The 22,954-nt window shown below is 41.2% G+C and overlaps 2 protein-coding genes across 3 annotated transcripts in view; one reads left to right on the top strand and one right to left on the bottom strand.

The window, feature by feature from the left end:
• The window catches only part of LOC137380622 (inhibitory synaptic factor 2A), a 48,477-nt gene extending 27,608 nt beyond the window's left edge, over positions 1 to 20,869 (bottom strand). The window contains exons 1-2 of the mRNA XM_068052740.1: positions 19,707 to 20,869; positions 7,757 to 7,828 (exon numbers count right to left, since the gene is read on the bottom strand). Coding sequence (XP_067908841.1) covers positions 7,757 to 7,828; positions 19,707 to 20,869 — 1,235 coding nt within the window. The remainder of the gene's footprint in view (positions 1 to 7,756; positions 7,829 to 19,706) is intronic.
• The window catches only part of dock1 (dedicator of cytokinesis 1), a 744,225-nt gene that overhangs the window by 338,586 nt on the left and 382,685 nt on the right, over positions 1 to 22,954 (top strand). The window lies entirely within an intron of this gene.

Here is a 22,954-nt window from a genome sequence, read left to right as displayed (position 1 = left end):
GGGTACTGCCTGTGTGGAGTTTGCACTTTCTCCCTGTGTCTGCGTGGGTTTCCTCCGGGTGCTCCGGTTTCCTCCCACATGCCAAAGACTTGCAGGTTGATAGGTTAATTGGCCGTTATAAATTGCCCCTAGTATAGGTAGGTGGTAGGGAAATATAGGGACAGGTGGGGATGTGGTAGGAATATGGGATTAGTCTAGGATTAGTATAAATGGGTGGTTGATGGTCGGCACAGACTCGGTGGGCTGAAGGGCCTGTTTCAGTGCTGTATCTCGAAACTAAACTAAACATATCAAGAAACGACTGAAGGCACTGGATACTGCAAAAGCTATGGGCCCTGACAATATTCTGGCAATAGTACTGAAGAACTGTGCTACAGAACTTGCCGCGCCCCTAGCCAAGCTGTTCCACTACAGCTACAACACTGGCATCTACCCTGCAATGTGGAAAATTGCCCAGGTATGTCCTGTACACAAAAAGCAGGACAAGTCCAACCACCGCCCCATCAGCCTACTCTCAATCATCAGTAAAGTGATGGAAGGTGTCATCAACAGTGCCATCAAGCGGCACCTGCTTAGCAATAACCTGCTCTGTGACGCTCAGTTTGGGTTCCGTCAGGGCAACTCAGCTCCTGACCTCTTTACAGCCTTGGTTCAAACATGGACAAAAGAGCTGAACTCAAGAGATGAGATTGACAGCCCTTGACATCAAGGCAGCATTTAATCGAGTATTGCATCAAGGAGCCCTAGTAAAACTGAGGTCAATGGAAACAGGGCGAAATCCCTCCGCTGGCTGGAGTCATACCTAGCGCAAAGGAAGATGGTTGTGGTTGTTGGAGGTCAATCATCTCAGCTCCAGGACATCACTGCAGGAGTTCCTCAGGGTAGTGTCCTAAGCCCAACCATCTTCAGCTGCTTCATCAATGACCTTCCTTCAATCATAAGGTCAGAAGTGGGGATGTTCGCTGATGATTGCACAATATTCAGCACCATTCGTGACTCCTCAGATACTGAAGCAGTCCGTGTAGAAATGCAGCAAGACCTGGACAATATCCAGGCTTGGGCTGATAAGTGGCAAGTAACATTTGCGCCAGGCAATGACCATCTCCAAAAAGAGAGAATCTAACGAGCTCCCCTTGACATTCAATGGCATTACCATCGCTGAATCCCCCACTATCAACATCCTAGGGACTACCATTGACCAGAAACTGAACTGGAGTAGCCATATAAATACCGTGGCTACAAGAGCAAGTCAGAGGCTAGGAATCCTGAGGCGAGTAACTCACCACCTGACTCCCCAAAGCCTGTCTACCATCTACAAGGCACAAGTCAGGAGTGTGACGGAATACTCTCCACTTGCCTGGATGGGTGCAGCTCCAACAACACTCAAGAAGCTCGACACCATCCAGGACAAACCAGCCCACTTGATTGGCACATCTATAAACATTCACTCCCTCCACCACCGACGCACAATGGCAGCAGTGTGTACCATCTACAAGATGCACTGCAGCAATGCACCAAGGCTCCTTAGACAGCACCTTCCAAACCCGCGACCTCTCCCAACTAGAAGGACGAGGGCAGCAAATGCGTGGGAACACCACCACCTGCAAGTTCCCCTCCAAGTCACACACCATCCTGACTTGGAACTATATCGCCGTTCCTTCACTATCGCTGGGTCAAAATCCTGGAACTCCCTTCCTAACACCATTGTGGGTATACCTACCCCAAATGGACTGCAGCGGTTCAAGAAGGCATCTCACCACCACCTTCTCAAGGGCAATTAGGGATGGGCAATAAATGCTGGCATAGGCTGTGACGCCCACATCCCATGAATGAATAAAAAAAAAGAAAACCACAAATCCTCAGACTCACCCGTACCATCATAGTTTGTTAATTGCTGTCATGCAGGCCCCTGCCTGCCAAGAATGAGGTATATTAATTTTGTCATCTGAACATTGATTTTAAACTGTTACTAGAGTGAAGAAAGGACTTGTTAAAAAAAAAAATCACCAGACACTTGGCTGGAAAAACATTTTTGCATACTAACAGACAGTGCTTGGAGGGACAAAGGGCCTATTCCCTGCTTCAATTTAACCCACAATTGACTTTGAGCGCCCGGTATTGTATGTAAGAAGAGACAGTCCAGGGTCGGCTAAAACAAGAGAATCCACAAACGGACATGGTCAAACCAGCTAGTCACATGACTAACCTGTTTAGCAACCTGGGTTTTTCTGAATTGTACAAAGAGTTTGAACTCAAAGAGACTGCAGAATGCTCCTGGAGTGACAAGACCTCTCCTGTCTGCTCCCATCTCTCTCTCTCAGGCCTCTGGACCCACTGAGGACACATGAATTTCAAGAGAGAAAAGTCTCCTACATCGAACAAGGCTTAAGAAGAATACTGGGCCCCAACGAAAAGCAAGGGCCCTACCTACAGTCAAGGATTTTGCAGTGGGTTCGAAGAACAGTAACCAAAACCATCTTCAGATATTGACTGAAACTTTTCCACTTTATTTCTTCTCTTTTCTGTCTCTATCTGCATTGCGTATTCGTAGGCGTTGACTGAATTAAAGTTTAAGTTTAATAAAGTTCAACCTTTTTTCTTTAAACCTAAGAAAACCTATTTGGCTAGTTTCTTTGCCTTCGAGTTGGAAGTTAGTGGACAAGGATTCACGAAGGGGGAGCTAAAAAAAAAAACCGTGTGTTTAAAATTAAACTCTGTTACGGTAAAACCAGGTAAAGGCTGAGATGGAACCCGAGACTCCTTTCTCACCTGGTCGTAATAGTTGTATATAAATACATGTTTGCAATGATTTGAATTTGACATTTCTTTTTATATATAAATATGTTCAGTTGCTGTGTCATTCACCAATAAGAAATGTTGAACTATATGTAAAAGCTAACATAAGTTGACATTCAAGAAGGACATAGTGTAGTGTATTAGCTTGGAGAAATTTCATACTTGGACATATTGAATTATCTTTGAAGGATTAACTTGTCATTAGACTATAACATATGTTTCATGATATTAGTATTCAAAGAGCACAGATTGTCTCGAGAAAAAAAGTTAATTAGTTTAAGAATTCCAATGCACTTCTTCATTTATTGTGGAACTGACGTTCCGTTGTACTTGAGCAATCAGTACAAATTCATGTATTTGTGTATAGCATTGCTTTCATTCTATATTACTTGTAGCAGTTGAACCCTGATAGCACTGCTAGAGGTTAGGGTCTTTATATTAATTTCTTCAAGTTACTTGATCCTTCCAGTTTTGAAACCAACTGCTTCAATAAATTTCTGATTGAAGTTGTGAGACCTGTTAGCTGCATCGCTTCATTGCTTCTCAATCAAAAAAAATCAACTTTCATATTGAAAAACTACATTGATTAAGGATATTTCAACATGTTAGACAGCCAACATCACAGCTGGTGGGATTCAGGTTTATATGGGCAAACCTTTTTTACATGCTGAGTTCTTTATTTGAGTGACGCTGAGTACAGCTTAGGGACTTCTCGACACAGAGAAATCGATTCATTCTGGGTTAGTGTCTCAGCTTTTTGTGGCCATGTGATTTGCAGGGAGCAGGTAACTTTAACAGTGCAAATAGTGGATAGGGAGCTCAAGATCATGAGGAGTGGGAAATTGTTCGCACGAGAAAAACATTGAGCAAGATGAAGTTGTACCTTGAAGAATAGGAACATAGGAATTGCTAGGCAAAAGATCCATCCAGTTCACCACCCACCGTCCTGACAGTTGACTGATGCAATGATGATGGTGTTTTGACTAATCAATCTATATTGACTTGTCTACAGCAGACCCAGATATATGACCGAAGGAAAAACCTAACGGTGGAGAACTTTGGGAACCATAGGACCAAAGTCAACTAATCCCCCCCCCCCCAAGCATGCTACACTTAACGGGCCAGATTTTATTCCGGTGGCAGGCCTGGAGGCGGGGGGAGATGCCACCTCAGCTCTCTGTCGGACCCCCGGTGGAATTTCATGGCAGGTAGCCAATTACCCGCCCGCTGTCAAGAACGCCATCCCTTTAAGGGACAAGCTGCCGAATCCAGAGCTGCTGGCCAACTGGAGGGCCAGGAGCAGTGGCCACTGGCAGTATTGCAGCAAACCTGCAATGCTGAAGATGTTGGAGACCTTGGGATGCAGGTAAGTGGGATCAGGGTGGCCCGGGCCAGTCAGTCAGCCTCCAGTGAGGTGGTTAGTTGGGGGCAGGGATGCTGAGGGGGCAGCCATTGCCACCAGGGGGACCTCCATGGGCCATAGAAGAGGCCGTTTCCCACCCCCCACCCCCAAAGGCCTCACTAGAAGGCTGCCAAGTCTCACCTGACACCGTCGCCAGGTGGCAGTTGGTCCCTCCAACATTAGTGAAATTGGAGCGGAGGCGGCAAGTTGCCTTTAATTGGCCTTGGGCAGAGGGGCCGTCCTCCAACTTTTCCACCGCACGCAAAATGGTATGGGGGCAGTAAGACATCAGGCACACTGCTTGATGCCACAGTTTGCCATTTTGTGTGCCCCCCGCCTTCATTACCGTCTCCAAAGGCAGGATAAAATCCTGCTCAGCACCTCTCATATTACTCGCATACTGGCCGGGATTTTATCTGGGCGACAGGAGTTTCAGTCACCAGCCAAAGCGCCGGCGAGAGCCCCATGTTGCAGCCTCTGGAGAAGGCCCGCCATATTACATGCCAATGAGTCACTTACGTGGACAATGGTGGGCCTTCCCCAGGATTAAGGACCTCAGCGATGGAAGCCCCACCTGCTGAGAGCTTCCAGCCAATCAGAAGCAAACAGCTCTTTAACTGAGCAGTGCCATCGCAGAGGGTGGCTGCTGCCGGTACTGGACTCATCGGAGGCACTGGACTCAGGCCACAGGTGAGTCAGGGTGAGAGGGGTTTCGCAGGGTAGGGAGGGTGGGAGGTCATCATCAAGGGCAGGGGTTGGCTCTCAGCATCACTCCTCCTTCCCGATGCTGGGTCCCTCGATCAGGCACTGTGCCTTTCAGCATAGGACCCCACCCCACCGGAGCCGGTAAGCAACCTGCACGGGTTTGCTTGGTGTGCTCCCCATGTGGTGATGGGCCCACCCGCCACTGGGCTAATAGCGGCCATTGAATGAGGCCATTAATTGCCCACTTATGGGCCTGAATTGATGATGGGACAGGAATGCTGTCCATGGGCTTTCCCGCCCCGGATTTAGTAACCCCCCCCCCCCCCACCACCATCTCACCCAATTATATGCTTTTGCCACCTCCAAAGTTGCTGCGAGGAAGAACATAAAATCGCCCCCCCCCACTGGATTCCAAAATGTAATTTTTAAAAAAGAAATCTATCTAATTTACATTTGACTAAATCAGTAACTCCTTCCACCCTCTCCCTAGAGATACTATTCCATAGACTGACCACTTGCTCACTGAAATATTGTTCTTGCAAATTAATTTTAAATTTACCTGCTTTGAAGCTCAGGTCATGTTCTCTGCTTCTACTGTCTTTAACAAGATGAAATGGCTTGTGTAGCATAATAGCATTACGTAGTTCCTTCAGAATCCTAAAAAATCATAATTCAATCCCCCTAACCTCTCAATCATTCAGGTTGCTACTTAATGTATCCTTTCAATAGCTACAATATCCTTTTTTGTAGCATGACAACCATAGCTGTAGTTTAAGCAGGGTTGCACTAATGATTTGTAAAGCGGAAGGATTACCTCATTATTTCAGTTTAATATTGACCTTTTAATGCATCCCAACATCATTGCCACAGGTTACTTATAATATGACATTTTCTCTGGCATAGCATTTTCAAATTGTTCTTGTTTAGGAAGGGTTGCTGGCAATTTGGTCTTAACTCATGATTGAGTAAAAATGGCACGGAAAGCAGTGATTCATGGTGCAATCCGTGCTTTTCCCCAGTACTTTTAGATAGTTGTTCAGAGCAGAAAGATGGTTTCAATTAGCAGACTGAGGTGGAGAAATTTGTTCACGTAGGCTGCAGACTTGCATCGATTCCTGGGGGCAGGCAGCACAGCGGGCCGTTACCTGCATGACCCACGCAGCATTCTTCATTAATGATATTGAAGAAAACAATGCGGCAGTGCCTGCCCAGATGAATTGACATTAAGTCTGCATAGTGTTGCTGAAAGTGGCGTTATGTGAACAAATTTATCCTGAGTCTTTTATGGATCAAAGATTGCAATCTTAAAATGTGCCACCTATGGGATAGCATGCCAAAGGACTAATAATAACTCTTTATTAACACACCAGAGACCAAATGAGGTGCCCATATTATTTTCCTACCTAATCCGAAAGGCAGTAAATACCATTGCTACATTGAACAACAGCAAGCTTTATTTACAAGTAAGATAATTACACAAGTTGAAAAACAGAATGATAATGAGATCAATTGAATTCATGAAGTACTAAATTAACTTTGGCAGAACATATTTGTTGCACTATCTGATACTGCAAAAGGCTTTTGGTGGAAAATCTTTGATTTTCTAGTTCCCTGTTTCTCTGTGGGTAAGGAGATATTCCTACCGATTGCACAGCACCTGAAGTGCAGAAATGGTGGGTGTTCTCAACAGGAGCAAGGTTCAGCCACATGAATTGGGCCTGCCATTTAGAAGATGTAAAATTCCACCATCGACTAATGCTGTCGCCCATGATTACCTTTCAAAACAAGAGCGGCTACCAGAGTTTAATTCCAAAGCTTTATCAGTCATCCCATGTCTTTTCCAAAAGAATTATATTTTAGCGTCTGTGCATGTCAACCATGATCTTTTTTTGGGAAACCAGACTAACCTCCATATTTAGTTGTGAAATTTCTGTTTGCTGTGCTATTTCTTTGTTTAAAAAAAAGGATCCTCTAAAGAAAGTTAGTGTAATAGGCCAACATTCACAAGATTCCTCTAAAGATCATGTACAAAGCATTAAGCAGGTACAGTTCACATGATGTGGCCAGGCATTATTGCCTTGATATATCAATACCTCTATGTTGAAAGGTGAATATGTGGCCCCTCAAAACCCCATTATCAGCTTTTCATTGCATTTATTTCCTATACCTTACAAATATGCCCTGTTTATATGGGGAGATTGAACAAGTGCAGAGGGATATTAGGTTACTGATTGTGGATATAGCCACCTTCATTGTTTTGAAAAAAATTCACCTCCACGTTTACCCTTCCCACCCAGTTTATCCCTCACTCTCTTTCTGATTGGTTGTGAGCTTGTATTATTGTTGCTGCAACAGTTTTGTGCTTTTGTTGGTTTTTTTAAACCCCACTGTTGCCATTGCTGGCAAAGAACTGAATATCTGCTTCAGGTTGAGGGTCTTGTGCACTAGCGTGGGACAAGATCATCTGTTTTACAGTGTGTGAAAATCTTGAATGTATTTTTCTCCATAGCTTGATTTTGTGAATTTGCCCCATTGAATCAACTCTGTACTTCAAAAAGTAATGTGATACTGCAATTGTGCTTTGTTGGTTCAAGGGACTTGTGTTATTGTTACCAGATACTAGAATCCTAAAAGAACAGTGTCCTGGGCTTTCTTGCACTGAGATGGCAGGTGTGCATTGTATACAGAGACTCAAATACATCCAAAGAATGAAGAAGAATGTACTGAAGAGAAGTAACCTTTGTTGGGTCAAGTAATGTTTAAAGAATAGGATATTGTTTTTTGAAACAAAACCAGAAATTTATATTTCTAGGTTATCAAAAGTGATTCTTCTTGTTTTGTTCAGTAGCTTACCTATAAATGATGCACGCACTGTTTCGACAGGTGTCACAATTTGTAGTATCCTGTCCTGTTCGATAGGAGAGTCTGTAAAGATAAAAGTGCATGTTATGTTGTAAAAGTACATTTAATTAGTTTTGAGGGAATCGTTGAAAAGTAATTAGATGTTTATATATTTCATTTCTTGATTTCCAGTTAACATTGACTTATTAACACTCATATTAAATGATTTATAATTTTTTTCATTTTACCGTTATGATTTTAAACTGACAAATCAAAAGTTCCTCGTTCTCTTCCATTTTTGCGATAGAAATGCCATGCTATTTGTTTTTCAATGATGACTTTTAATTTGTTTTTATGCTGTGGATAAGGTCAACATGATGACAAATAACTTTAAAACAAAACACAATTAATTTGAATACAATTTCAGGAAGAATCCGTTTTGATATTTCGCACTTGCACGTACATATGGTTATCATAACTTTTTAACACTGACGTTAAAATAGGTGTCAACTCCAGCAAACGTATTCCTTTAATGACATGCCTGTTCAGTGTTCTGCCTTTCACTCAACCATGAATCTGCATTTGTGCATTTTTTTGGACTTTCCCAGCAAGGTTATAGAAAAAAAGGATATCAGTGATTCATATATAGAATGTAAAAATAATTAACACAGAAAGTGAAAAAAGTTGAAGAATGTATCTTCCCTTTCTTCCTGCACACTGGCAAATGGCCCAAAAGCACTGGGAAAGAGCGACATTTGGATTTGGAGTATGGCTCTGTTGCTATGCAGTCAGCATTTAAAAATATAAATATTATGAAAAAGGTGCGTATTTTTGATCTAGGTTAAAATCCCCTACCTTTTCTCTTGGTACAATATTGGGGAAGAAATTAGATGGTTTTTGAGTCAACATTTGCTTTTGTATCCTGCATGTAATTGCAATACAGATTTTTGATCCCACTGATGATAGATCTGATGCATTTGGTTAGGCTACTTGGATGACATGTCAAATAACATGCCTCGATGTTAAACGATTAGAGCCGCTATCTTTTATTACCAATATAGAGAGGCAATTTGATTTCCTTTTGATTATTGGCCATTGCCTGAATTTTGGAAACTCCTTCCCAACCACCACCCAACTCTTTTCACCTCAGATGACATGCTCTCAGAATTTTCCGCTGCCGTTTTCGGCATAGTATTGCTGGAGCTATTCCTCTAATTTTATCAGATCAACCTTGACACAAAAGGCAATCATTCTCAGTTCAGAGCTTTGTTGCCCTTATTCCTGATCAAATACCTTTCCCAACTTACTGAATGTTTTCCTTACCACAAAAGTATTGGCAGTATACCTTGTTTTTCCATCAGAAATAATACTAAGGGAGGGTAAGTAGTCGAGAAATTTTTAGATTAGATTAGAGATACAGCACTGAAATCTCGCATAGTGTCTGAGACTTGGAAGTGGGATCAAGCTATCAACCATTGAGAATATCATCTGAATTGATGTCAGTTGTACAGATTTGGGGCAAGTATTTTACTGTTTTTTTTAATAAGGCAAGCATATTGAGACTCTGAAAAGGGTGCAGAAGAGGACAGCCAAAATGATACCAAATCTTTGGCCCCAGCCACCCTAACTTAAAAATAGATACCATTCATTGAGCTGGTTGATGTTCGGCACAGACTCGGTGGGCCGAAGGGCCTGTTTCAGTGCTGTATCTCTAATCTAATCTAATCTAATCTAATCTAATCACTGTATTACAAATTCAGATCTGTTGCAGCTGTCTTTTCAGTTTAGTGGGTTCATTCGATAGTGATCCGAATATCTTGCTTCTGTGGGAATTGACTTGTACTTTTCAATATTAACTTGTATAACAGAATAACTCGGTGTAATTTCTTTCCTTTTCATTTTTTTTCATTCTCCTTTTCCCTCTTTAGTGTGTTTATGCAATATAATTTACATATATAAAATATATATAGTCATGCATGGCAGGAGCTGTGATGAAATAAACAATGAAATGGAAGAATTATGAATTTAAAAAGTCGACTATGAAACAAACCCACAAGAGCATGGACACGTACCACAGTCAAAATGGAGTAGTGGTCACTTGACCACGTACTGGAAATCAACAAACCTGTCGACAAGAATGGAACTCGTTAACCTTGTCTGAAATAGCTCTGCAGTGAACCCCTTTGAAATTGCAAAAGACAACTGTTGACTCTTATCAATATGAATGAACTAACAAAGGATTCTGGAGATAGACGGACTCACAGCCCAAACCAAAATTGAATAGGTGTGAAATAGCACTGTGTTAACAGAAGGGTCCCAATTAAGACATCAGTCGATAACCATGGTCTGCACATCCTGGTCCATTGTGTGGTCGCACCAGGGAAGAGGGCCATGTGTCTCCTAAAAGAAACTCTAATATGATGGGTTTTTTATAACCTTAAAAAAGGTAACCCTCTTGAGAGAGAGGGAGAGATCAATCTAACACCTTCAGAAAACAGTCTAGCCAGTGTCTGTGAATGACATCCAGCCAAGCAAGGAATAAGCCCTGCTGCTAATGCTGCACTTCAACTTGCTGCAGGAGAGAACTAAAAGTGACCACCACCTCCAGCCTGAAACTTTAACCACCAGAAAATCTACAAAACCTCAACAAGTTCAAGACTACAAACTCCCAGGCCTGCACCTTTAAAAGAGACTGTCTTCCTGATAATATTTAACAAGTTTACTGTAAGTCACGAACACCTGCACAAGAACACAAGAAATAGGAGCAGGAGTAGACCATATGACCCATCGAGCCTGCTCTGCCATTCAAAGGATCATGGCTGATCTTAGGATTCAACTCCACTTTCCGTCCTGCTTGCCATCCCCCTCGATTCCCTGAGAGACTAAAAATCTGTCTATCCCAACCTTAAATGTATTCAATGATGGAACATCTACAACCCTCTGGGATAGAGAATTCCAAAGATTCATAACCCTTTGAGTGAAGTAATTCCTCCTCATCTCCATCCTAAATGATCGGCCCCTTATTCTGAGACTGTGCCCCCGTGTTTTAGATTCCTTGACCAGCAGAAGTAATCTCTGTGTCTACCCTATTCAGCCCCTTTAGGATCTTACATGTTTCAATGAGATCACCTCTTATTCTTCTAAACTCAAGAGAATACAGGCACAGTTTACTTAGTCTCTCATCATAGGAAAACCCTTTCTCGTCCCAGGCACCAATCCAGTGAACGTTCGCTGTACTGCCTCCAATGCAAGTGTATCCTTTCCTAAATGTGGAGACCAAAACTGCACACACTATTCCAGATGTGGTCTCACCAAAACCCTGTACAATTGTAGCAAGCCTTCCTTATTCCTGTACTCCAATCCCCTTGCAATAAAGGCCAACGCGCCCACTCACTTAGCCTGTTTGAATCTCTTTGGAACCTCTCTGTGTCCTCCCCACAGCTTACCTTTCCTTTGTACCTTTGTATCATCATGTCAGGAAGACCCTATATGCCAAATGGGAAATATTTATTAATTTCATCAGTTGGAAACTTACCTTAGACTTTTAATGGAAAAAACCCCGACAAGTAACTTAAAAAAAAACTAGCAGCCAAGATGGCCACTGCCATTTACGTCTGAAATACCAGGAGATTGGACTGGAGACAAAATGTTTAACAAGAAGCACAGCCAGGACAATGGCTTGCTCTAAGTGATTGCATTACCTAGAATGGCTTCATTAGCATGGCAGTCAAGGCCATCCCCACCCATTGACTTTGAAAAAGCCAACCTCCTCCAAGTCTGAATGGACATCCTGGGGCATGTAGAACCTTGAATTTCATTAGAAGGTTCTAGAAAAACCTCATTAGAACCAAAGGGGATTGAGAAAAACCATGTGACCACCTGTTCATCTCTGAATAAACAAGTTTTGTTACATAGGAAATCAGACAGACAGTAACTGAGTGTACAGCAGCACAGGAGGCTGTGCTTCCCTGTCTGTCTCTCTCTCTCCTTTCGCTCTCCCCAGAAAATAGCAAGTAAAAACTGTTTCCGACTGGGGTCCCTCCAAGCCTACAGTCTGCTACTGCCAGCGACAAGGGGAAGAGAGCCAACTGCAATTCTGCCTCCAAGGAACCCTGACAAAAGCAGGCCAACCAAAGGGCACTTTGGCCAGTGTGGACTTCAAGAATACAGCTTCAGCCGAGCACTACTGAAATTACAGACAGTATTTAAGTTCCAGTTATTCTTATCCAACCACCAAATCTATTTTCCCTCCTGTAATCTATATATGTTTGTGTGTGTGTGATTCTCATTTGAATGTGTAGCGTATTTTTAGTGTTTTTATATCGGGTTAGAGTGTTACGTATAATCAACCTACCTTTTGTTTAAACTCAAGAAAACCTATCCGATTGGTTCTTTTGTAATCACAGTAAAGGTGAAAGATGAAACACTCAGAGGTGGTAAGCACAACCACTGTTTAAAAGGAATAAACCCTGTTGCGGTCAAATAAGAGGAAGGGTCAAGAGGGGAGCCTGAGACCCCCTCCTTACCTGGCCGTAACAATCAGCAACCTTATATAATTACTCTCTGTCTCTTCATCTAAGTCATTGATGTAGATTGTAAATTGCTGAGACCCCAGCACTGATCTTTGCGGCACTCCACTATTCATTTGCCTGCCACCTTGAAAATGCCCCATTTATGCCCACTCGTTGCTTCCAGTCTGTTAACCAATGATCTACCCATGCTAATATATTACCTCCAACTTCATGAGCCCTTATCTTGCCAATTAACCTTTTGTGTGGCACCTTATCGAATGCCTTTTGGAAATCCAGGTATACTACTAGTTGCATCCTCAAAAAACTAATAAATTTGTCAAATAGGATTTCCCTTTAGTAAAACCATGTTGACTTGTTCTAATCGTACTGTGCTTTTCTAAGTGCATTGTTAAGACTTCCTTAATAATTGATTCCAGCATTTTCCTAATGACAGGCTAACAGGTCTGTAGTTCCCTGTTTTCTCTCTCCCTCTTTTCTTGAAAAACAGTGTAGCATTTTCCAACTTCGAATTTGATGGGACTGTTCCCGAATCTAGGGAATTTTAGAAAATCATAGCTAGCGCATCCACTATATCTGCAGCTATCACTTTTAGAACCCTCGGATGTAGGTCATTAAGTCCTAGAGATTTGTCAGATTTTGGTCTTTCTCTGCTGATGTGAATTTCCTTACTTTTTAGCCCCTAGGTTACAGTCTAATTCCAGTATAAACTTGTGTCTTCTACTGTGAAGACAGACACAAAATATTTGTTCAATGACTCTGCCATTTCTTCATTCCCCATGATAATTTTTCCTTTCTCTGCTTCCAAGGGACAAACATTTACTTTAGCTACTCTCTTCCTTTTGATATACCTGTAAAAGCTCTTGCAGTCTGTTTTTGTATTCCTTTTGTATTTTTACCTCACTTTGAACTTTAAACTACTTAACTCTCTCTATTTGTTCTTGTGAATGTGTATGTGGGTGAGGTTGCGACTATTTCGATAATTGTATAACAAAGTTTTTTTTTAACCTACGAGAAAACCTGTTATTTGTCTGTTTATTTGACCTGAAAGACACTCAGACTAACGCAGCATTTTAACAAAACACCATTCCGTCAATTGGGAAGTGAACAGTGGGAACCGCACAAACCCCTTTCCACCCGTCTGTAATTATATATACGCGTAGAATGACGAATTCCTATCCCCTGTTTAACTTTGGGTGTTTATTTGATTTGGGTCATTGCTACTTCTCCGATCTCAGTGTCAGTAGGACCGTCCAATAAAGACTTATGACCAACAAAACAGGAGAAATAAGGGACTGACCAAATGATGAGAGATCAGATTTGGCTCGCATGAGCAATCCCAGTGCTGTATATGGAGGACGGATATTTAGAAATCAATTTTTGGATATAGTTTGTGCTACCTGAAGCGATGATTCATAGTCATTACGACACAGGACGAGGCCATTTGGCCCAGTGAGTCCATGCCGGCTCTCTGTAGAGCAATCCAATCAGTTCCATTATCCTGCTCTAACCCCGTATGATATGTAAAGAAAAACTAAAAGTAAGCAGTCTTTTTTGACAAAGTAAGATCTTGCCTGCAGTTGGCTGTGACTCACCATTTTTCTTTTGAACTATTATGTAGTTAGACGTGAAAAGCAAGCAACATGCTTTTTTTTGTTGGTAAAGGACCCTAAATTAAAGGATAAGAAAAACTCAGTTGTTTTTCCAAGTGAAAAGCAGGGGCACCAAAGTAATTGTACATGTCAGGGCTCTAAAGTTTTTATTTTGTATTCCCTATAGCGGAGAGACTTCTGTGGTTGGAAATTGAAGACAGTTTCCCCAAAGAAATAGTAATATCATAAGCAATATTGCATTTGCAATTTGCAATGTCCCTCAGGCAGCAATGAAACTTAAAGATTTTAGAAATGTTAAAAATTGCTAACGGCAAACGATAACTGTAATGTGTATTTTGAAAGAAATATTTGTATTCCTCTATAATGTTATTGTAGCCAAAATAGTTCTCAATATAATGACATCCTGAATGCTTGCAATAGTGCAGTATTTGGTGACTAGTTTGAAAAGAAGAGTGTTGCTTTTCTGGTAGAAGTTGTTTACATTCGTGAAAAATGCTAAAAAGTTTTGCATAAACTGTTCTATATTATGAATTAATGTCTGTGAGATTCCTCGTAGAAATTATAGGGATGAAAATTAGATATGATTATCAGAAAAGTGAGAGAATGCAACACTTTTTCAGTATTGCTTTGCATGCGTACAACTGAGGCTACAATGTGCAAGTTATTTTAACTTGCTTTTAGAGGTGTCTAAAATTGTAGTGTAATCGCCAATTGTTATGTTCTAAGTTACAGCAAGACACAGTTGAACTGTTGCATACCCAATTAGATATTCTACTTATTTTCACACCCTGGACATACATTTTGTGGATCTAATTTATCTTTTTCTCTCTTTCCTCCCATGTTCAAAAGGAAGACATGATCTGTGCTACAAAGGCGAAACTGCAGTTTTCATGCAAGGCAGGATCAGGTGCAGCAGTTTTTAATCTCCAAAGTAACATTAGTGTGCAGCAAACAATCTTAATATATGTTAATCAAATTTTGAACTTATCTTGAGCAATTCTTTTAAGTTCAGTCTTATCATTTAGCCATATTGAATTTGTGATGGTTCAAATTTAACCATGGTAGTTTGAGAATTTTGATTCCGTTTAAATGCTGGTACCAGTAAAAGCGACCACAAAGCTCTCAGATTGTCACCAAAACTCAACTGATTCACTAACATGCTTAATGGAAGCACACCTGACCCCTTACCCTTCGGGCACAAAAGTGACTCCAGTCCCACACCAGTTTGCTTGACTCTTATTGGCCTGCAGCTGTGGCCTAGCAAGCCATTCAATTATATCAAATTACTACAGCATTGTGACTGCACCTTCACCACATTGACTACAGTAATTCAAGAAGTGGGCCCACCATCACCTTCTCAGAGCAACTAAGTGTGGATACTAAATGCCAGTCTTGCCACACCACCTACATCTCTGAATAAATTAAACAAAAAAAATTTAAGTTCTTTAAGAACTATTGATATTTTACCTTCAAAAACATGTGGGCATGGAACACATGGGATGTTAAAATGTTAATCTCGAACCCACCACTTCCAGTTTTAATGGAGGCAGGATGGGTGGGGGAGTGGTGGTGCGGGGTGGGCAATCAACCTACTCTCTGGAGGTGGATCACTCATTCAAATATTATAATGAGCCTGGGCCTCAAATTTAATCTCCATCTTAAATTTAACTCTGGCCAGCTTTTAAGGGGGGGGGGTGGGGGGTGGCGAGAACTGCTAAATCCAGCAGGTAAGTGTCTTTCCATTTGCCTGCTCCTCTTCCTCCTGCCACAGTGATCGGACCCCATTCTCCTGCCCTGATCAATGTTCCTGTAAAATTTTGTTGTTGTGAACGGCAGTTTTTTTCAGTGCACAGTCCCTTTATTTTCATTTGCATGGCTGTGCATGCGCATTAGATAGCATGGGACAAGGACTGTGTGGTAGCTTCCAGGCTGCTGCGTGGCCCCGCACCTTTGCAGCTAAGTGGAAATGTTGCCCACCTCACCCAAGCCAAGATTTTCCATCCCCCCATTCTCCACCCCCGCACCGGGTCTTTCTGATCCTTCCCTCCCTCTGCACTCCCTGGCTGCAGACTCCAGTCTCCTGACTTTTCTGGTCTTCTGCACTTCCCTGCTGAGGCCTTATGCTGTTAAATTTGGCAGTGCCTGAGTGAAACCCATTCTTCTGGGCTTCCTGACTGCAAAACAGCACCTGCCCTGATCTCTTCCTGCCTCCATGCTAATTTTTTTCCCAAAAATATGCTTTATAAAAATTTGTAAAAAAAAAAATTACAAAATCTTTCAAAGGAGTTCCAATTTGACATTTTGGAAAGTACAACAGCGATCAGATTCCTTCGATACAGAACATGATTTGCCTCACAATTCTTCCATTCCATTTTATATGCAATGTACGTTTGCATTACACAGCAAAACATATTTGCTGCATACAGCCCGAGGGGTTTTACATGCGTTCCAGCCCCTCAGTATGCTATGGTGGAAGGACCTTACACGGTAGCCTTTCTCCATTGAGCCTTCGCGGCAGCTGCCCCAAGCTTTAGTGCGTCCATCAGCATGTAGTCGTGGATCTTGGAACGTGCCAGCCTGCAACGTTTGGTCGTGGACAATTCTTTGCACCAGAAGACAAGCAAGTTTCGGGCAGACCTATCGGCCATTATTACAGTCTGAGATTAAGCCAGTCTGTTCGCAACTTTGGTGTCGTGTTTGACCCTGAGATGAGCTTCTGACCTTATATTCGTGCCATCACCACTAAGACAGCCTATTTCCATCTCTGTTACATTGCCTGACTTAGCACTGTCTCAGCTCATCTGCTGCTGAAACCGTCAGTCATGCCTTCGTTACCTCTAGACTTCACTATCTCAATGCACACCTGGCTAGTCCCCCACATTCTACTCTCTGTATACTTGTGGTCATCCAAAACTCTGCTGCCCATACCTTAACTCGTACCAAGTTCCGTTCACTTATCATCCCGTTCCTGCTGACCTGCATTGGCTCCCAGTCAAGCAATGACTTGATTTTAAAATTCTCATCATTGTTTTCAAATCCCTGCATGGCCTCGCTCCTCCCTATAACTGCAATGTCCTCTAGACCCACAACCCTCCAAGATATTTGGGGCGGCGCAGTGGTTAGCACCACAGCCTCACAGCTCCTGCAACCTGGGTTCGATTCTGGGTACTGCCTGTGCGGAGTTTGCAAGTTCTCCCTGTGACCGCGTGGGTTTCCGCTGGGTGCTCCGGTTTCCTCCCACAGCCAAAGACTTGCAGGTTGATAGGTAAATTGGCCATTGTAAATTCCCCTAGTGTAGGTAGGTGATAGGGGAATTGAGGGGATGTGATAGGAATATGAGATTAATGTAGGATTAGTATAAATGGGTGGTTGATGGTCGGCACAGACTCGGTGGGCTGAAGGGCCTGTTTCAGTGCTGTATCTCTAAATAAATAAATAAATATCTGCACTCCACTGATTCTGGTGTCTTATGCATCCCTGATTTTAATGCTCCACCATTGGTTGCCAGGCCTTCTGTTGCCTAAGCCCCAAGCTCTGGAATGCTCTCCCTACACCTCTCTGCCTCTCCACCTCCCTTTCTTCCTTTAAGACACTCCTTAAAACCTCCCTCTTTGACCAAGCTTTTGGTCATCTAACCTAATATCTCCTTTTATGGCTTGGTGTCATACTTTGATTTTGTAATGCTCCTGTGAAGTGCCTTAGGACATTTTATTATGTTAAAGGTACTATATAAATATGTTATTTCAAATGGTGCAATTGAAAACAAAGACCACATATAAAGGCTGATAATTTAATAGTTTAAACTGTTAAAGGAAGCAACCATGCTTGGTGCTACTGAGGGTTCCAATGACTAAGACCTAACCTGATTAGAAAGGCAGTTTACGTTGGAGGTTAGTATACTTGAAGCCACCATTGTTTTTATTAGTTGACTGATGTACAAGTAGACATAGATCTAATCCCTAACAATAAATTAGATATTTTCTATAAAATCTGTGCCATTTGTGCAATGCAAAAACATTATTTTCAAATAGCCAAATGAAATTATGGAAAGTTTCATTCCAAATACTTTCTTGAATTAGATGTTTGTAACTTAAAAGCTTCAAGCTGGAAAATGTTAAATGTTTGGAAAAAAAATTGTCAAGGTTACTGCCCGCACCAAGATGATTACTGCTCTTCATTGAATAATCAATCATGATGTCATGGGTAGAATACACAGAAGACTAGAAATTAATATATAAAAGGGTTAAAATACAGGACAAAAGCATGTTATATGATCACATTAAGCGTTTGTCCACTAATATTGGCAGCAGTATTTTCTTACCTACTGTCTGATTCTCTTGAGTAAGATATTTCTATCAAAATATTCAGATATTAAAGTATAAATTGAGTTTCCTAATGTATGTCAATTTTACCTCTGCGGCATTAACATTTTTTCTTTAGAGCTCACTTCTATCAAATATCTCCCTTGACTAGGCTATTAAAATTCTACACTATTCTTATGACAGAGCAAATTTTCTGATCTTTTTTTTAAAATGCTGGTGCAGATGTTAACCTTTATGTTAAAATAGCCTTGGCAATATCCTATATTCTTTCTAGTTAGTCTAAATTTTAATGGACTGAGTCATGCTTATTTTTCCACTTAGGTTTAGTCCTTCTAATTTTTGGATTTTATTTTTTCCTGAATTTGGGGCACAAATCTGGTTAAATCTGCTGCTGACATATGTTTTTAATAAAAAATAAAACAAATATCTATAATCTTGGAACTTCAGGTTTAATTCACAAAACAATTTTGTAAGGTTTTTTTTTAAGTAGGGCACTTAAAACCATGTTTGCAAATTATAATTCTTAAAAAGGAGTTTGTCATCAACTCCTCCCAGTGTAACTTTATTCAGCCATGTGTATATGCCAGAGGTGACTTATGATGTGCTCTGTGTTAATGCTGCTTGTTGGAGTAGAGAGAAGATGAAGGGTACCTACATCAAACGGGGAAAGTGGTTATGTGTGTCATAGCAGAACTGCAGAATGCAGACTTCGTTGTTTTTGGGTTTTAATGACTAGTATGGTTAGAGAACCAGAATCCAATGTTCATGTTGCACTAACTATGCAGAATAAAAATACTTGTAATTATTTTTACAAATGCACTATTACAGCTTTTCCCTAATTTAAGAAAACAACATAGAACATAACTAGCACGCTTAATTCTCTTTGGTCATATCATGACTGACTCTCCAGTTGTAAGAAGTGATCACTCTCATATACCACTTACAGTTCTTACTGTCTGCAGTATAACTATCCGGAAGCATAGCTGCATTTAAAAAATTCCCAGCTAGTTAAGGACCTCCTGGAGACATTTAAATGTAAGTTCTCTACCTTCTTATGAGAAAGCGGATACTTGCCTATTTGATATTAGCTGCCACATGAGCAGAATTCTGTGCATATGTTTAAGCATTTGTAAGAAGAATTTATTTTGTCACTGACCTCAGTGTCATCTGCAGTGAAGTGCAGTTTGCTGTGTAACTTCAGTCTACTGGCTGCGCATTGCTCTCTCTGGCTATTGATCTGAGGAGGATAACTGCAGTTGTTATTATTTAGTCCTGTTGCACTTAAGCTTAAGCATTAGAAATTTTGGGAATCCACCATGAATTTTACTGATCAATGTATTGCATATGAGCCAAATCCATTTTATACAGTATGCACTTATCTCAGTTTTCTTGGTCATTGTGTACCAGCTCTATTCCTGATTTCTGTTATTTGGACATTCATTTCTAAACTAGGACGTATGTGTATAACATTTGATAAAACAATTTTGTGTGATCTTACCCTTCTCTGAGGGCTTCGCCTTTTTCTAATTCTTGAATGACCCCAAGCAACACCTTAATGGTTTCCTGACTGGAACTGATCAGGTTTTCCATTATTTGCAGCTGTGCTTTCAGATCCACCACTTCTGTAAGAGGCATGATTTGCTGATTTGACTCCATAACAGATACTGCTGTTTGATTTGACTGATTTTCATCTCTCGGTGCAATGGCTTCAGAGTGCTCTTCTCCACTTTGTGGGGACTGTACTGAACAACTCAATGACAGAGAATGCAGATTGGCTGGATGCAAAGTTCTTTCATGCACCTCCCGTGCTGTCACATTTTGTGGGTAGTCCTGTGTAAAGGAATTAGAAGAATCTGGTTGTGTAAGTTCACAGTTGGTTTCTGTTAAGTGGAAGGAGGTGAATTCTGTTAGTTGCAGCTCACTTTGCGCTGATTGATTCAAGTTCTGACTTTCTGATGGCACCTTATATTTTTCCATATTGCACAGCTGGTAATTTTGCTCAGTTGGGTTAAAATCTGTCAACTTTAAAACGTGAAGGGGTTCTTCAGTGCAACTGTGTATTTCTGGGTCTTTGCTGCTAGGATCATCAAAACTGTCATTACCAGCTTGTTCGTTCAGTTTGCTGAAATTATGTGAGCTGATATCTGGGTTCCTTTGATTGCTGCCCTTTGCACCGTGAATAGTATGTGCTCCTGAGTCTTTATTGAGGTTATTATCTTTAATATCAACTGCCCAATCATTGTTTTGTCTCCTGAGTGAGTCAACAGTAGGAGCAATTTTAATGACATTCACTTTCTTCCTTTCCAAAGGGAATGTCTGATAGCGCTTTTTGAGGTCAGGCGATGTCTGCACGCCCGTGCTTCTAGTTACATTTGGAATTGATCTTCGTGCAGGCACTGTCATGTATTTGCGATAAGCTGCCTTATAAGAAATAGCCTTCATTGTTTTTTTGTCCAGTTGCTGTGCTGCAGAAAGTCTCTTCTCCTGTTCATTCTGAGCCTCGCGGATATCTTTAAATCTCACCTGCAGGGCTTTATTTCTTTTTCTGATCTGCCTATTTGGATCCAGTGCATATTTTATCTCTAGTGTTCGTGAAGCTGCTTGCTCAGCTTCATTCTCTGTACTTGTGAGTTGACATTTGCTTGGTTCCTTACTCACCATCTTTTACCTACAATTGAAAACAATGGAGAGAATTTTTTTAAGTACAATTTGTAATGTGTCAAAAATTATCTGTATAAAAAAATCTTTGTTTCAAAATTACTGTTGGACTGATGGCATGAGATGCTCTCCACAACAACAGGATTGTGTAATTTGAATATATATGTAGTGGTACGGAACCATTTCTAGTTACATCAATTTAAAAGTGCTAATTTTGTACACACCCACATGCACAAATCTACATTCTCAGCTGAATTCCTTCAACTTTCATTAAAACAAAAGTCTGCAGACTCGATGACTCTAAGTTACTGAAAATTAATATTAGGGTATGTAATTATTTTTGAATTCAGTCATCCGTCTCCTCCTTCACACCACTCCAACATCCTGGTGACTGATTTCATCAGGGGAATTCTCTGCATATGAATGCATTATAGCTTAAAATATTGTGGTAGAACTAGAATAAAATAATTTTGTAAATCTGATGGTTTTGCTGATCTGCAAAATGGCCACAATTGCTTTGGAGCAAGACTGGCTTGCCTCAAGAACAGCGATAAACTGAAATCTATCTAAGCATTTAATTCTTGAAAAAGTATTTTGGAATGCATCAGTACAATTGTTCCTGATTGTGTTTCATCACATGAAACTTCTTGCAGCTATATGTATTTATTAGTTTATATCTGGAATGCAAACCTGTGCTGGAAATGAAGCAACAGAATCCTTACAAGAAATACATAATCTTTAATTTGAGCGAATGCACAAACTAAGTACAAGCAGGTGCTGATGAATTCATTCAGGGAACCAGCAGGCAAAACCCCTTTAGCTGTTTTGGAAATCAGGTACTGCCAGTTTACAGCAGTCATGTGTTTCTGATTTTTAAAAAAATACACATTTTATCATGTAGCTATATCAGGTTGAGTTTGAATAAATCTCAACCTTGACTATTGAGAATGTGAATTTACGCAGATAAGTCCTCAGTAACAATATTACCTCTTTGCATCACAACAGAAAGGTACAATATGTGTATTGTTAAAGTATGTTTGGCCCAAAAGCAAAGGATAAAAAAAATTAATTTCCCGAGTCAACCCAATGAGGACAATGAGTGAAGTTTCACAAGTACAACAGATATGATTAAGCTGCATGTGTGTTTCATCAGCCATAGAATTTATTTGATGTTGTTTTGTTTTTAGTATTTTGTTGACTTTACATAGGAATTGTTTTAACCTTACCTGCCCAGCAAAAAACATTTGGGCAGGCATTAAAAGTGCCCCAAGTTACTTACTCACCCTGAAGTTGTCAGGATCCTGGTGTCCCCAATTTTAGCCTGCGGGCAGTAAGGACACCCATCCAGAGTCAGTGGGGCCCTTTACATGTTGAATCTCAGTGACATTATTGAGATCTGACTTTAATTTTAACTCTGGTCTAAGCACAGAAGCCACTGTAGCTTTTCCACAAGCCAACTGGGAATAGAAGACGGTCAACCCCAGAAGAGAGCAAAAATGGTAAATCGTTTACTTTTCTTTACTGGGGCCAAGTGGAGAAGGAGCGCTGCTCTGGGCCCCACATAGAAAATTTAGGCCTCTCCTGCCTTAGACTTCTTCCCCCTTCCCTCCCATGAGACCTTCCTTCAACTGTGAAGATTTGGAAATCGGGGTGCTATATACAGCATAGGATTCTAATTAAGTTTTCAGGTACCAATGATGGAGTGTTAGTAGTGCATGTGCTACCCATTGGTAATTGGCCTAACCAGTGGTATTTACAGGGACTATTTAGGCTGCTCTAAGAATACGAAGATAACACACTGGTGCTGATTTTCATGGAACCAGGAGGAAAAGAGATACTTTTCCTGGTCCCACTAAAAATCTTCCCATGCTAAGCTGATATCTCAGCACCTCCCTTTAAGATTCCACTTCCCCCCCACCCCTCCCCCGGCTCCACAGAGAGGACTCCAGATTTCTTACCCGCCAACCCCCAAATGTTTAGTGCTCGTTCGGTGCCAACAGCTTGCTAAAATCATTCTACTGAGGCCTGACCATGAAAATTGATCAGGCCTAAGACCAAAGCAACGGGCGAAAGGCAGGCTCGCAATGC

Source organism: Heterodontus francisci, chromosome 20 (assembly GCF_036365525.1).
Source record: "Heterodontus francisci isolate sHetFra1 chromosome 20, sHetFra1.hap1, whole genome shotgun sequence".
Classification (NCBI taxonomy): Eukaryota; Metazoa; Chordata; class Chondrichthyes; order Heterodontiformes; family Heterodontidae; genus Heterodontus; species Heterodontus francisci.
This window is presented reverse-complemented; position numbering and strand designations above follow the sequence as displayed.